At 36.2% G+C, this 16,247-nt stretch overlaps 3 protein-coding genes across 4 annotated transcripts; 1 reads left to right on the top strand and 2 right to left on the bottom strand.

The window, feature by feature from the left end:
* Nucleotides 1–265: 265 nt before the first annotated feature.
* POLD3 (DNA-directed DNA polymerase) lies at nt 266–5,510 on the bottom strand. Of its 2 annotated transcripts, none has more exons than XM_086229048.1 (8): nt 5,144–5,510; nt 4,565–4,620; nt 4,369–4,493; nt 3,920–4,079; nt 2,709–3,142; nt 2,006–2,512; nt 1,523–1,622; nt 266–785 (listed from the first exon to the last, which is right to left on the bottom strand). In XM_086229048.1, the coding sequence occupies exons 1-8, from the start codon at nt 5,210–5,212 to the stop codon at nt 656–658; spliced, it is 1,581 nt and encodes a 526-aa protein (XP_086085174.1). In that variant the 5' UTR covers nt 5,213–5,510; the 3' UTR covers nt 266–655. The 2 variants fall into 2 exon arrangements, with proteins under 2 accessions (XP_086085174.1, XP_086085175.1); XM_086229049.1 differs by having other exon boundaries at nt 3,920–4,076.
* A 597-nt stretch (nt 5,511–6,107) lies between these two features.
* On the bottom strand, nt 6,108–10,454 carry LOC147297887 (gamma-glutamyl hydrolase 2-like). The gene is made up of 10 exons (XM_086242795.1): nt 9,901–10,454; nt 9,345–9,431; nt 9,043–9,132; nt 8,383–8,477; nt 8,145–8,205; nt 7,846–7,935; nt 7,659–7,721; nt 6,972–7,060; nt 6,548–6,640; nt 6,108–6,458 (listed from the first exon to the last, which is right to left on the bottom strand). Exons 1-10 carry the CDS (start codon nt 10,348–10,350, stop codon nt 6,404–6,406), a joined length of 1,173 nt encoding a protein of 390 aa, XP_086098921.1. The 5' UTR covers nt 10,351–10,454; the 3' UTR covers nt 6,108–6,403.
* A 548-nt stretch (nt 10,455–11,002) lies between these two features.
* Nucleotides 11,003–11,535, top strand: LOC147297886 (uncharacterized). The gene is made up of 2 exons (XM_086240804.1): nt 11,003–11,106; nt 11,334–11,535. The coding sequence occupies exons 1-2, from the start codon at nt 11,003–11,005 to the stop codon at nt 11,533–11,535; spliced, it is 306 nt and encodes a 101-aa protein (XP_086096930.1).
* Nucleotides 11,536–16,247: the final 4,712 nt, after the last annotated feature.

Here is a 16,247-nt window from a genome sequence, read left to right as displayed (position 1 = left end):
CTCCCTTGCACTTCTTTGGCTTTCATAAAAATTCTTTAAGGGGAAAAATGAATCCGAGTGGGGGAATGAAATGACCAGACTGCCGATGACTACTATGTCAGTTTTGGAGTGGAAACAGTTTATTCAACTCTATATGACGAAGTTATATATATGTTTGCTTGGCTGATTGCAGAAAGACAATGATTGGTTTTACTGCAACAAATTATTTCAAAATCTTTCAAATGGGGATCATATTCTTAAAAAAAAAAAAAAACATGTTCATTTCTGTAGCCATTCACTAACATAAATGATCCAATTGTCCAATTATGCTAAATGGCCTCATGCTGCACTCATGCTAATACAACATCAACTTAGAAGGTACGATTACGATTCTGAATAATCAAGAGTATCAATCCAAGAGAACAGAATATACACATTCGAGCCTTTAAATTTGCAGCAGAGAAGAAAAGCAAACACTCTCCACTCTCCATCTTTGAAAATAAAACAAGATGTAAGAACAATGAACCCCACCCAGATCCCGTGACTCCCCCCAACCACAAAGCAAAGGCGAGATTTAACCAACTCAAAAACCTATATTACCAAATGGAACTTTGAATTTGTAAGAACCACGTAATCAGAGTTCTCCTGCAGGCATCCTTGAGCTTTGAAGAAGGCCTTAGACCTTCTTGAAGAATGAAAGAATATTTCCTTGCTTAGGATCCTTGTTTCCTCCTTTCTTGCTTCCTGCTTTGCCAGTTGGATTTGTTGGAGCAATGTTTCCCACTGACTTCTTAGCTGCAGGAGGCCTGGATCAATAAATCCAACATTTAGAGTTCAGTCACCAGGCACAAGCTAAAACTTGAGCAAGAAAAAATTAATGAAATCAAGTGTTGGCATAAAAGAAGTATATCAAGTCTGTCTTGCCCAAGGTAGGAAATCAAATCAACCAGAAATGCCTCTATCACTAGAACAAGTATACAAGACTGATAGTGATCTACATGTTTTTCTAACATCTCTCCCTGATGTTTGACGCAATAGCTCCAGAACACGATTATGCAATATTCTAGTTGTTTAAGCCTGCACTACCTAGTTGCAGGGTCAGTGACAATTACCCTTTTCTAAAGTGAGCCAGAGATATTTGCCATATTTGTTTCAACCCGCAAAATTAGAGAGAGGTGGGTTGAATAAGATGTGAATTTCTAATTTGGTATGTTTGTAATCCCATTGATCAAGAATTTGCATGATGTGAAAAGGAATAGAGTAAAAGAAAACAAGATGGACTATTTTTCTTTTGATACAAGCATCCTAGGTCAAGTGGACTATTATACCAATATGATATCCTGTCAGAAAGAAACCACCCAAAAAAAAAGCACAGGAAGCTTTTGCAATGCTAATTTAAAATTTTAAACTAACTTACAAGTCAAGTGGACTGGTCTTTATTGAATAACACAAGTAACATGGATAAAACAGAAATGATAACAATAAAGAATTAAATTAACCTGTTAACCCTCTTATCCAAGAAAAAAAACAAAAAGAAAAAAACCTGTTAACAGCACTGGCAACTGTATTATCAGCTTTCTTAACTATACTACTGTCAGCTTTCTTTGCTTCTGTCTCCTCTCCCTCCCAGATTACCTCAGTCACTGTAGCAATTAGAGTAAAAGAATAAATAGTAATAGATAACAAGAAAGACATAGTTTGTTTTAACAAAGTGATACAGAAGAAGATTATCTCTCACTGCTAGAAAATATCTATGTTTAATTGATTTCAACCATATGAAACTAGAAGCCCGTAATAATATTAAAATTAAACAGTTTACTGTAAGAAAAAAAAAATCAAGAAGTGAGCAGTACCAAAAGAGATGACCTGGGAATCATCCATAGAAAAAATTACTAACAAATAGTTATTAGATTTATTATATTTGGTTGAATAAGGGCAAGTTATTAAATTGACAGCAGAAACAGCCATGCCAACTTGGCAAGTAACGTACTGCAAATGGGATTCGTTGAAAATTAAACCAGTGTACCTTCTCTTCCACGTTCATCAATCAGCGTCTTCAAAACCTTTTTTCTTTTAGGTGAACTTGGAGCAGCATTGGTCAGTTTATCCATTTTCTTCACATCTTTTTCAGGAACACAGCTATGTGTCTTCTCTGTAAGGGAAATCCCAGCGTTTCTCCCTTTGCTAACTGAAGAATCTTCTCTGAAAGGTTGGTTAGGTTCTCCATCAACTGATATCTCTTCCTTAACCTTTGGTTTATCTTCTACCTGCTCATCAAAGTTCAAATTGGTTCTCTCTGAAACCAAAACTATGCTACTTTCTTTCAGATCTTGACATGATTGCCCTTTTGGATTATCTGGTGAAGCTAAATTAACTGCATCTTCATCATCATCTGAGAAATCAAAGACAACCCGTCTTTTCCTACTGCCTTCACCATTGGAAGCTCTTTTAAAATTGACATCTTGACCGTCATCGTCACTGCTGACGTCTGGTACTGCTTCTTGGGCGCAAATTTGAGCCTCTGCACTATCCCCTGAAGTGGGAAAAGGATACAAAGAAATATTTCAGAGAGTAATACAATTATTGAGCACATAAAACAAGTTAACAACCCTCCATTGCTTCTAAAATGCTTCTCAAAGAATTTTAAATTCCTAACTTATCCACCATGGCCGTGAAGGTAAAATATAAAATTTATAAGCTGCTTAAGATAAAGCAAAATGGAAACCCACCACTATGATTAGTGAGGAAATTATTATTTTCTGCTGGAGCATTTGACTTTGACTTCACAGATGCACGACCCCACAAATTCGCCAATGAACCTCCAGAAACAGAAGAGCTCTTATCATTCTGGACTTTCTTTTTGTTAGCAGGCAGAGGGGGAACTTTTTCTTTGTCTGCAGGAGGTTTGTTAGCCTGATCAATAACTCCTGTTCCATTGCTTTCACTTTTAACATCTTTTACCACATTGAGAGCCTGTAAACCAATTTTTGGGCTAGAATGCTGTCCTTTATTCTCCAGATGTTTTGAAACTGCAATATTTTGATGAGCTAAATTACTTTCCGATGGCCCTACGACTACTTTGGTTTTAAGATGCGGAGCTTCAATGCTCAATTGTGCTCCCTCCACATTATACTTAACAAAGGAATTGGAAATGCCACAGAACCTGAAGAAGCATATTGAGAATCAAGGAAACGAAGCCAAAATATCACATATGTAGTTGTATATATACAAATATTTTTATGTTACTAAAACATATGAAAATTCAAGCAAAGGAACCACAAATATGAATAGAACAACTACCACTCAGCTGAATATAACATTTAACCACGCATGAGTGCTGAAAACAGAAGTTCCAAAACATAAATTCTTAATTAAGTATTTTATAAAATTTTCAGAATTTGGAATATCTTATGCAACAAGAATGCAATTTTGGGAACCCCCCACCAGATCAAAAGAAACAAATTACCTTAGTTTCATACATTATTCAAAAGTCAATTTCTTCTTTTTAAAGTCAAGACTCAAGAGCATAGAGTGATAGATCATTTGCAACTACTAATCTACACATTTTCTTTATGATAATTAAAAGGTGATAAGCTTAATAAACCTAAAATCAGCCAAGTAAATTAAATACTTGTAGTGAAATCATTTTCATTTATATTCTTCTTCTTTCTGTGCTTATGGAAAAGGGCCCTATAAATAAAAGGTCAAACTATTAAGTAAATGATATTACCAAGCTGAAAAGGGAACAATTTAGATTCACCAGACTTGAATAGCACCATAAAGGTGCTTCATAGTAAGGGCTTAAATTTCTCAAACAAACAACAATCAAAGAAATAGTCACTCCAAATATTGTAAAGGCACCACAACTTCCTAAACTCTCAATTTTCTGAAAAACAAAGCAGACCATGCATATATAGGAGTAAAATAGAAGACAATTTACCTGTTGTCTCTCCAGCAATTTTCAACCATTGGAGCCTGCTTAAAGAGTTCCTCTGCTTGTACATATTCAGTATTCCACAACGCAGCTGGATCCTTTGGGATGCAAGCTTGCACACTATAAACTTGAACTGAGCAGTTGCCATCAAATTCTTGTTTTACTTCTGCACAAAAGCCGAAAGAAATGAATACCATAATATTTCCACTTTCCCAATGTTTAATAATAAGACAGACCAACAAAAAGCATGAACAATTTTCTTAAATTCAGACATTTATTTAAGAAAGTGAAATCACTGTTGGTCTAAGGCTCATGAAAGGATGGATAAGTTCAAAGATATCATAGCATCAATAACATTCCAAAAAAATATAATTGAAATCCTGCCCTCTCTGATATAGATTGAAAATAATACCAGCATAAGTCGATGTACACAATATTCTACCATTAAACCTTACCTGCAAGTTTAGGCCCAGTAACAAGCCTTGTATTGTAAGTCACAGGATCGCTCTTCAACCGGCCAGCCAAAACATAAACTACTTCCAACTCATTTCCATGTTTTTCAACAAACTCCTGGAGCAACCTATATATTACAACTTTCAATCACTTGTAAACTGAAACCACAATCTGGAAGCTTTGAAGACAGTTTCCTACCTCTTTGCAGCATCGGAAGACACCAAGTAATTCCGACTCAGCCATTTGTAGTTAACCTAGAACACACCTCAGCATTCAAAATAGCTATCTTTAGCCAAAATCATGAATTTCTGTGAGGTTAAACACATCTGAACTCATCTTGCAGCAAATTTTTCCTTTTTTCAGTTTTAACAAATTTGAGCACTATCTCTATTCAACTAAAAACACAAGTCACAATGCAATCTCCACATTAAATGTAGTGTTCCCTAGCTTAATGCATTTCTGCAACCAAACCCATTATCATATCCTCAAAAAATATTATTTTTTCAGCTTGCTAAGGCAAGTAAAAGATCCAAAGGGGTAATTTGTATGGCAGACACCAAACAAATGTAGTCAAAAGAGCAGTAAATTAGTCCAAACAAAGAGAAATTGAGCAAAACCATAGTAAGAACGAGCTCCATAATAACAGAGAAAAATGAAGTAAAATTGATACTGCAAAACGATGGGCCATTCAGAGAGATTACAGTGAATTTAGAGAACGATTACATAAATGTGAACAATAAGAAGGAAAGTAAAAGATTGAGAGATGGGGGTAGGTACCACTTGAAGTTGATCGGAGACGAGGGTTTCGATGTCTTGAAGTATACCTAGGGTTTCGATTTGGGCCATAGTACCGATCAAAACCAAACAATGTGGTATGGGATGGGTTTGGGATGGGTTTGGGACGGGTTCGGGACCGTGGAAGGCCAGCGATGGGGGAGCTTCTCCAAGCTGTTCTCGCGACTGTGAGGGGTTGTGGGAGGTCTTGCGCCGGCGAGAGAAGCTCGCCAGTGGTCTGGGACGAGATGGAATCGATATGGGTTCGGTATTCCGGTATTAATGCCCACCCCTAAGAATAACAAACGAGAAGAACCAATAAAGGCTGTAACAAATAGATCTTTCAATGACTTTCCCTCCCAAAGCCCACTTCTTTTCCCGCCATTCTCTGCGTTTTGGCCTTTGAGTCGTCGACGACATCTGATTTGCACGCGCTGATTGGATAGACACGTGTTAATTATAGGAAGTCTCATGAGTAATGGTGTTGAAATCATCTCAAAATATAAACTCGTATTTTGTAATATATGGATTAATAACACTACGTGACAGACCGATACCGATAGTGTAACGATAATTTTTAATCTCTCTAACGGAAAAATAATTCACAAAGTTGAAATGATCCAAAAAATTCAAGTCTCATGTAGGTCACAGACGTTTCACAATTATTGATGGCTGTATCCAATAACATTGATGTGATCAATGAGGTTCAACCGTTCAACTCACTTAATATATGTGATTTATTCAACGTTCATCTTAAAATCTTGTACTCAATGTGAGACTACATCATGAAATTTTCCTCGTTACATGAGAAGATATGATCAACAAATCACAGCATGTACTTTATCATTTTCAACAAATCAATTCATTCTGATAAGTGTACATGATTTTCTTTTATATTTTCTTGGAACAAATCATTCATGTGTATATGTCCGACTGATACCATGTCAAAAAAGACTACTCCATAGACTAGACCTAATCAAACATTTGTATTGTAAGATAATATGCTACATCATGTTGCCAAGAAACTGGCAAATAGAGTTGTAACAGATAGCTCAAGAAAGTGTTCCAATTCTACATGCAGGCTGTGCAATAATCTTGCAGCCGGACAACACTTCGGTAATTATATATATAAATAATCGGGTGGCACAAATAGGTATCCACTCATGAGAGTGCCACTGTCTTATAAATACAATGTTTACACTCCAAACAGTTACAATATTTCCACTTTCATTGTCCACAACAATTTCCATGTACAGTTCGATTTTACAAATTTGTGATTGAAGGTTGTGTGAAGATGTAAACTTCATCGTATCCCTTCCTACAGTCAGAAAGCATATGTCGATTAGGTTAATGAATTCATGCACAAATCCAAATAGTAATGCAGTCTCAAGGGCACTTTTGGCTTACCCAGCCTTCCCACAATAAGTTGGACTGTAATTGTAGATTAGATTGTCAAGGACTTTCCGAACTGGTGGCCTGTTTAATGACTTCCTTGCCTCACTGCGTCACAAATTCAAAATTGGAGTAAGTTTCAACTTTGCTACCATTCTGGTTTGAATAAACCTGCTGACATTTTCTGGTAGTTAGTAACCTAGGTTATATTCTAAAATATGACATGGCACCTTGGAAAATTGTTTTATTAGTTATGGTCGTTATTATATTGAAAAACTAATAATGCAGTTGCCTAAACCTAAAGTTTCAACATCTTTCTCTGTCACATGCTCTCCCCCTCCCTAAGAGAGTGTTACTCAACATTTCAACCAAAGTTTTAAAAAAAAAGTTCAAGTAAAGCTAAAAGACAGATACAGAAGGATAAAACATAAGGCCTAACCTGACCAAAAAATTTGCAATGTGCTGCGTCACTTGAATGGCATCCTCTGAGTGCGGAATCATAGGTAAGCCCCATTCAAAAGCATTTTTCTGTATCATATTTAGTTGAGAAAGAGAGAGAGAACAATTTTGCACATAAGAAACCAGATGAGCAAAGCTTTAATACAATGCTACGTGATGGCTTCTTCTTTTTTTTATTTATGTATAAAATAGCTGTTTGACGACTTTAGATACAAACTCTAGTCATTTCTATTTCATTTCTCTTAATTCACTATTCTTCACCTAACTTGTACGGCGTGCATAATTTATTTGTTGCAATTTTTACAAGTTTAACGGTAATATGTATTGAATTTTTTCTTGGACTACAAACATAGCAATATTGCAATTGTCTTCAATGGAAAAGAATTGTTGTGTTCTTTGCCTTAAATCTTTCATAAAATGATTGTTAATTAAGCAAAATTTAATAATTCATAATTCCACAATAATAGCTTCTCCTTGCAAGGTTGCAAGTTTTCCTCCTACTGCATTTTATTATTTATGACAGAGATCACTGAAGGCACATATTAAAAGAAGAGCCTCAGGATGTTTCCATTTTCAAACACAGTGTTATTGTTCTGTTGCTTGTATTGCTAAATTTAAGATTAATAGTAACATATAAATAAAAGACTGAACAACATTACACCAATACCTCTGGATGCCATTGGAAGGCAGTCACAGGATAGCTGTATGCATGTACTGTGGAGACATAGACCTGGTATTAGTGTTACTACAAAAATTAGAATCTTCAAGGTAAAAACATTTTGTAAATTGATTCAAGAAAAATGTGTCATGACTTGATGACACACATAACTTAACAAGACAGTTACATTCAGTACCTTATTATCTTCATCAGTACTAGTTGTCAAGACCTTAAAGAAACTTGACAGATTACGGTTCTCCTGCAGCGTCTCTGGTGAGATACCATACTGTAGCGTTGTATAATAAAAAACTCGGGTTAATTTTGAAAACCTTTCTTTGCCTTGTAAGCATAAGTATATCATATATAAAGTAAATGAAGCTCTTGTCTCAATAACATTTAACCATGTCATAATAGATCAGTCATTTCCTCAGCAAGCTTTTCAAATGATTGACCAAAACTCAGAATCATAATGAAACACTCTAGATTAGCACTCACACGGTGGTTTTGCATAACAAGACAATCTGTACTCAACTTCCTAAGCAAGTCTCGAGGAAATCTGCAAAAGAATGTTCTTATTTTAGTGGCTGCAGAAGTTAAATAAGCCCGGATCTACAGTAACATGCAGAAACTTCCATATCGAAATAAATCTTATAAGTAACAAATATAGATACAGAAGGCAAACTCATACAACTCACAGAATATCAAACAGAGATGAGGAATCACAGTTACATACCTCTGAAACACAGTTCCTTCAATATTTGTGTTCTCAGTAAATTGTAAAGTTGACGCCATATCTGTTGCACTGAATGACTCAAGAATTTTCTTGTTCTATTATGAAGAAAGAAAGAAAGGGGTCAATTCATAAAATCAAGACCAATATATTAAGAGGAATTACTGAGACATCGATAACGATAAGAAACTCAAAAGTTTTAAACAGCACTACCTCTAATTGACATAACTAAGGTGACATAACTACCATGACAATTAGTTAACTGGAAAAAAAGGATACGAACAATATCATTCCAAATTTTCAATGTTGAATGCAAAGTTGAAAATTCAACTGTACCTAGCTCAGTAAGTGGTATGTTTCTAATAGTCTAAAGTTGTATGCCAAGTTGCCAACCTAAGAAACCAAGGAAGGCCATTCACAAAAGCAGGAATAACATTCTTGCAGCAATTAGTTTAGGATATAAGAGCCAGCAATCCTGGTTTTACTTCCTTTAACAATTGAATCATTTAAAGCACCATTGGAAATAACACAATTGACTGCTTTGATCATTGGAAGCGGCTAGTTAGACATGCTTGCATTAAAAAAGGTGAAACAAATGCAATTTGAAAGACAAGGGACTGAATGCTGTTGGAAAAACAATGACCTATGAGAAGGATAGATTACCCTGCTGATGATCATTGTTAGAAGTTCAAAACCTAAGCAGATGGCATATAATGGAAAATGGTCTCCAGCATCATTCTTCTCTAAAATTTTCTGCAAAAAGCAGATAAGAGAATAGATCATAAGCATAGAAAAATTCTTCATAAAAGCAAATAAACTACCCGAAACAAAATATAAGAGTGTGATTTAATTGGGCTGCCTGGCAAGCCAGGGCTATATGTGCATGAAAAATTACGCAGCACAAACCACTGTGTATTGTATATCATCAAGCACAAAACTTGTTGCAAAGAGTGTATAATAATAACCTGAAATATTCTGTCAACTATGTCATAATACAAACCACTTTTAGCCCAGCCTCCAGTGAAAAGCACGCCATTGACCAAATTGAGCTTCTGCAATGCAGAAGGTATATTGTAAGCAACACAAGAAAAATCACTGGGAGAGGACAGTTTATACTTAGTGCTGAAATAACAATAATCACAAAGACCAGCTTTAGTTTTTGACTAGAAATGCCAGTACAAATAGCTTGCTAACTTTCGACTCTTTTGGCCTGGGTAGTGAAAAGGGTCGTCATTTCTAGTGCTGTTTCTCCAGCTAAAAAAGCCAATATAAAATATATGCTAAATTTTGGTACGTGTTGTGGCTTTTGGAAAGCTAAGAACTTTTTCTGGTTAAGAGTAAAATTAACTTAACACATAAAGTACCATCTTTGCAAAGCAGCATTTGCGTTAATTCTCAAAAAAGCTAACCTATACAACACAGAAGCAACTTCTCCAAACAGCACAAACCCATTAACACTAGCAGATTACGAAAGAATTATAAAATAAATTTTGAAAATTGAATTAATTTTACAGTGATGACCTGGAAAAGAACATCGGGAGGCTCGTTGTAGATGAGAGGAATAACACGAGCGCCGGCCGATTCGACGAACTTGACGTAGGAGGCGGCGATGTACGAGGCGGTGGAGGCGTTGCTGAGGCGACCGGAGGCGCCGTCGCCGGGGTGGCTGAGGATGCCGATGACCGGGCGGTAATTGAGCTTGGGGTCGAGAGCCGTACACCTGGGCGAGGACGAGTCGAGTTCGAGTTGACTCGGGAAGAGAATCGGCGACTGGGCCCTGGCCAAGCTCAGCTCCTTGGACAAGGAGATTAGGAAGGGAATCCAGAGGTAGTTCCACATCTCCTTGGAAGCAGAAGAGGAGGCGGATGAGAGTGATACAGCGTCGTTTGGGGTGTCGTTGGAGGTGGACTCGGCGGTGTTGGGTGTAGGGGTAGTGGTAGAGGTGGGATTAGCGAGGAAGTTGGAGGGCATTTTGGGAAAGAGGTGGCTTTGGCCTTGGCATGGAGGAGGAATTGGTTGAAATGAAATGAAATAAATGTGTTTGGAGTTTGCACCTGTCGAGGTGAGCTCGGTAGTCAGTAGTACGGCGAGGCGGGTGAGATGGTTACGTAAACGGAAACCAACAAACAGGTTGAGTCAACAACTGGTCAGAATCTTATTGGATCGTTTCACAACAAAGTCAGGCCCATATTGGTTTGTTGTCAGTTTGGGCCTTTTGCCCTCATTTCAACAAAAACAAAAAAATTATACCCAGATCCATATGGACAAAGGAAAACCCAAAAAGGAATATATGCCCACATAAGTTGACCTCCCAAATCTCAATAATTCATCACAAATGTACACAAGTAACACAACCCCTGTGGTACTCGTTTGAGTATTTTATCAATAAAGTTACCAGCAAATTCTCTTTTTAATTTTTTAGAATTTTTCGGGTGTTTGTTTCTTAGCTGTCTCAGTTTGACCACCTGGAGAAAAGAGTCACCAGACAGCTTATAAATTGAACCATGGTACCCTATAGTTAGATCTCACAAGTGAGTTTTAGGCTTTGGTTATTGAGCAAATTAAGCTGCAAAACATAGAAAAAAAATTAATCTCTTCATTAATTTTGTTCATCACATATATCATGGCTCTAGTTAGTAGCTTCATGCCAAAGATCACCATGCTCCAAATGTCCATCAACTCCAAGCCCTGCACCCTGCAGAATAATAATAAGACTCCAGTGATAATGTGAGTTAATATCATCTTCTCTATAGTAATTAATTTGCATGTATATCAGTATATATTCCCCAACATTATGCAAGATTAATCTTTCTCTTCTCGATCTTTCAAGTTAACTATATTTGCATTTGATAAATTAGAAGAATTTTGCAGGATTTCTTCCCCATATATGTTTGTGAACATAAATATAATAATTAATATGAAGAATTAATGTTAATTAATTTGTTTGATTTCAGAAGATGTGCTGCAGCACCTAGAAGGTCAAGTACCAGTAGAGGGAGCCCTCCACAAATCAACCAGGTACTTAGAGTCACTGACAGGAGTATGAGAACAGATCAAGTGATGGGCTCGAATGGAGAAAATGGGAAAACAAATGCAGGAAACATTGTTGTTGATGATGTTAATAACACAACCAAGACTACTGATGCTACTGATTAATACATGCATGGTTATTGATTAATTAATCTACAGTCCAGGAATGGCTAGTTGTAGTTGTAATATGAATGGTGTCTGATGATCATAGTACTCTAGCAAAGCATGCCTTTATATGGCTAGATGACTTTTTAATTAGCACATGATTATGTACTTGATCATCACCTTTCTTTTTAATTAATAATATTTCTCTATATCTTTATCGAGAAAAAGAAAATGTGTTTGTTATTGTATGATCCAGTGGCGGATGCAGAAATCAACTATTATGGGGGCAAAATTAACCCAGCGAGCAAAGGCAGTCGCGAGGGAGCAGCCACGCAGGGGGCGATGACGTCTCTGGGTCTGACGTCGTAAGCGAGCGCAGGCGCGCAGCTGCGCAGGGAGAGTTGACTTCAGCATTTCAGCCCTTCGTTTCTGCCTTGGCCCTTGGGTCTAGTCTGGTTCTGCTCTGTCACTCACCCTTAATGCCTTTCTTCCCCTTTCTCTGCAGTCTAGTTCTTATTTTCTTGTTTAGACATTTACACAAACACATTGAATGCATTCTTGCCCTTGCGCCTGCCACCAAGACCCAAACTTTATGGGGTCAAAAATTTTCCTCAAGCCTAGCATTTCTGGGTTCATGGGGTCAATTGACCCCATTGACCCCACCCTGCATCCGCCCCTGATTGTATCATCTATGTTGAGAGGTTCATATGGTTAATTTAGACCCCATCATATTTTAACCAATTGCGCTTATTCTATTGGAAAATAACTTTAATTAATTTTGTATGTACATAGTTCGTCTCCAATTCAGACTCTATCGTGTATATATATATGATATGGTGGAGCCAGAAATTTGTGTTATTAGGGACGAACTTTAATTGTTAGAGATCGAGTAGGATCAACGGAGAAGTACTAGAAAGAGAAAGAGATCGAGAACTGAATTAAGAAATTCTAAACATAATGTCTTTTGGGCATTTATCCAAACAAAATGAAATAAGAAATTCCTTCACTAGTAAAGAGATCTAAGTTAATTAACTAGCCATCCCACGTGATTCATAACCTTTCCTACGTATACATTTGTTTACTAAATTAACTTGAGGGCCTAATGTGTGGATCCAATGGCAATTCCCTATATCAAATCCTATTTTTGCAGCAAATTAATCGCTTAATTAAATATTCTTCCACGTGAATTGCTACTTTAATTTTGAATATTATTGGTGCTACTTTAATTGCTTACCACCAACCATGCATGCATGTTTTTTATCTTCTCTTTTGCCTCTTCATTGCATATTAATTAATTATTAATCCATGCCATAATGATCGCCACATAAGCAAGATATATATATATAGTTAACAATTAGGGCTGGTATCGGTTTGAAAACCGAACCAAAAGCTTGCAATCGACAATCAACTGAATGCAGTCGAGGTACCACAAATGCCAACCTCAATCGAATCAACGATTGTCGGTTTTCGATTGTGTCGGAGGCGGTCGGTTGATGTCGGAACCGGTGGGGAGGTAGAGAGAATGGGAGAAAGACTGGTGGTGGTGGTGGTGGAGGTGGAGATCGCAAGTGGTGCTCGGCGAGATGAGAGAGATGCAGATGGTGGTGGAGACTGGTGCTCACTGCCCAGAGACACAGGTTTGAGAGAGATGAGAGAGATGCAGGGATGATAGAGATGAGAGAGACACATGTCGGTCCGTTTGGCAGTTCTAGAATTTGGGCCGACCTCGACTTCGACGATGGTCAGTCGGTGAGAAAATTGACTGACAACTGAGCTTTCACCGAATATCCAGAAAATCGACGCACCAATCGGTTCGATATCGGTTGGTTTGTCGATTTGTCGGGCAAAAATACTAACCCTAATTAACATATACTTGGAAAAACCTAGCTACCCCTGGACATGAAAAACGAGGGAGGGAAAATTTTAGAGCCCAATGTGGCAATTGACAAATTATTGTATGTTATTGTAACACCACGTAACATGATTACGTGATGTTACTTTAATTATAATACGTGTATAATTTTAAGGGTATTTTTTAGGGTTTAGGTTTTATAAATTAATGATTATATGCAAGTTATAATTTAAATAAATTGATAACACCACATCATTATGCAATATGGTGTTATAGTCACACACAATAATTTATGGTAACAACTAGATAGCCATCCCACGTGAATCGCAACCTATTAATTTATTTACTAAAACATAAGGGTCCAAAGTGGATCCGCGTGAATTGCAACCGGCCTAATTGTTTACTAAAACATAAGGGTCCAAAGTGGATCCAGTGGCGATTCCCAACCCATATCAATTCTATTAATTTGTTAAGTAAATTAATCACTTAATTAAATATTCTTCTAAGTTTGTGGATTATTGATCATTTTTGGCATGATGGTATTGATCATTATTGATGGTAGCTACTTTGATTGGTTACCACCAGGCACCAACCATGTTTTTCATCTTCTTTTCCCTTACAATAATAATTAATCCATGTCATAGTGATCACCACATAAGCAAGCATATTGTTAACATATACTTAAACAACCTTAGCTAATCTGATTGCGAGGAGAAGCTCAAACATGTCTTTCAATTCTAAAAGATTTCTTTGTCTCTTTATATATATATAGGAATCTTTTATAATTGAACTCTTCACTATGGAAAAATAAAAAAGGCTAAAATTATACATAGTAAGGAAATTCAGCGATCATTTCTTTTTTGGGTCAAATTCAGCAATCATTTCAAATAGGAATCCATTCAGCCATAATGCTTTAGTACTTATGAATGGTCCCCAAGTACTGTAGGGTTAACGTCAATTCTAAAGTTGAAGATCAAAAATTCAAAACTCATGTTGTACAAATTAATCTAATATGTCGTTTCTCACACGAATGATATACGTATTTCTCATACAAATAATGTGGGACACAAACTTCATTAGGCCACACGCCCCACACCCAATATGTGAGGGAGATGTACATTATATATATCTATGTACTCGTGTCACAAGATTTTTTTTACGGAGGTTACTAGCTAGTTAGAGCTTGAATATTACTGAGGTCCAACTTGCTTCTGTGAAAATTAACGAAGAAAGCATCACAATTCACAACATGCCATGCATTCCAGTGATAAAGTTAATACCAAAAAATCAACAAAAGAGAGACTACCTAGCCTATATGTACACAACAACGAAATGATATGGAGGCCCCCTAAATATATAATTGGTTAATTAATTAATTAACATATAAAGCTAGCCTATGAAGTATGAACCTTTTGATGTTAAGCATATACGATATTGTTGGCCCAAAAAAAAAAAGCATATACGATATTGAGTAGAGTATTGACTCATAAACTAATCAACGGTCAAAGTCATTCTTTATCTTTTCTAGCCGTCAAAGTCTTGCATGCACAGGTCGTTCGAAATTGACTAAAGCATAGAGTGTGAATAATAACACATTATATATTGATTAATTCAATTCAATTCCATTTTAACGTTCATCGAAAAATAATAATAGGGTAAGTGGCAGACAGCCAGATAGAGCCAAGTTTTGGTGGTCAACCACTCGAAGTCTTATTTATATTTTAAGAAAAACTTGTATGTAACGAGTGTATGTATTATTCTTAATAAATAGTCATATAATTAATATGTAAATATATGTTGTGAGAATATAATTGTATGAGCTATATAGCCTATATACAAGGAATAAAATTTCGGGTTTCGAGGAAATTTCGATGGAAATTTCGATGGAAATTTTGACGGAAATTTCGAAGATTTTTAAATTTCGACAAAAATTAGATGGAAACGATGAAAATTACTATCAAAATACGGAAATTTTGAATGAAACTTTACCATATGTTTATTTAACATATTATCTACTAAATTGATAAAAAACATTGAAGAAACTAATTATATATATAATAGGCTTCATGTGATATAAGATGAATATAATGTGCGCTGGAGACAAATACTGTTAAATAAAATTAGTATAATGAATAAATGAAATTAGTATATTATTTATACTCTATAATCTATACATTAAACCCTATATATTTTATAATCTATACTCTATATTGTTTAGGATATGGTATATGATATTAGGATTTAGGCCCTTTATGGTATTTTTAATTATTTTTTATATAAAAATATATTAAAGTTTATTGATTTAGGGTTTAAAAATAACTAAACGAAACTTCAAAATGGTCAAAAAAAATTCAAAACCATTTTTTTTCTTTACAATTGCCCAAATGCCTCAAACCCCAATCAACCCTAAACCTTTTAATTTTTTTCTCTTTTTTATTATTTCTTTCCCTTTTTTTTTTTCTTTTTTCTTTTTTCTTTTTTTTTTCCTTTTTTCTTTTTTTTTCCTTCTTTTTTTTTTCCTTTTTTCTTTTCTTTTTTTCCTTCTTTTTTTTCTCCTTTTTTCTTTTCCTTTTTTTTTTTTCCTTCTCTTTTTTCCCCTTTTTTCTTTTCCTTTTTTTTTCCTTCTCTTTTTTCCTTCCTTTTCCTTTACCCCGTGACATCTCCAGTTTTTTTTTCTTATCTCTTCCAGACTCTCCGTCATCCTCTCTCTCTCTCTCTCTCTCTCTCTCTCTCTCTCTCTCTCTCTCTCTCTCTCTCTCTCTCTCTCCATCACCAAGCCACCTCACCCTCACCACTTTCTCCCCCCTGCCGCACCCCCCCTGCCGCTCGCCCTGCCGCTCGCCCTGCCGCGCGCCCCTGCCGCTCGCCCTGCCGCGTTCCC

This window comes from Dryas octopetala, chromosome 1, assembly GCF_963921425.1.
Source record: "Dryas octopetala chromosome 1, drDryOcto1.1, whole genome shotgun sequence".
Taxonomy (NCBI): domain Eukaryota; kingdom Viridiplantae; phylum Streptophyta; class Magnoliopsida; order Rosales; family Rosaceae; genus Dryas; species Dryas octopetala.
This window is presented reverse-complemented; position numbering and strand designations above follow the sequence as displayed.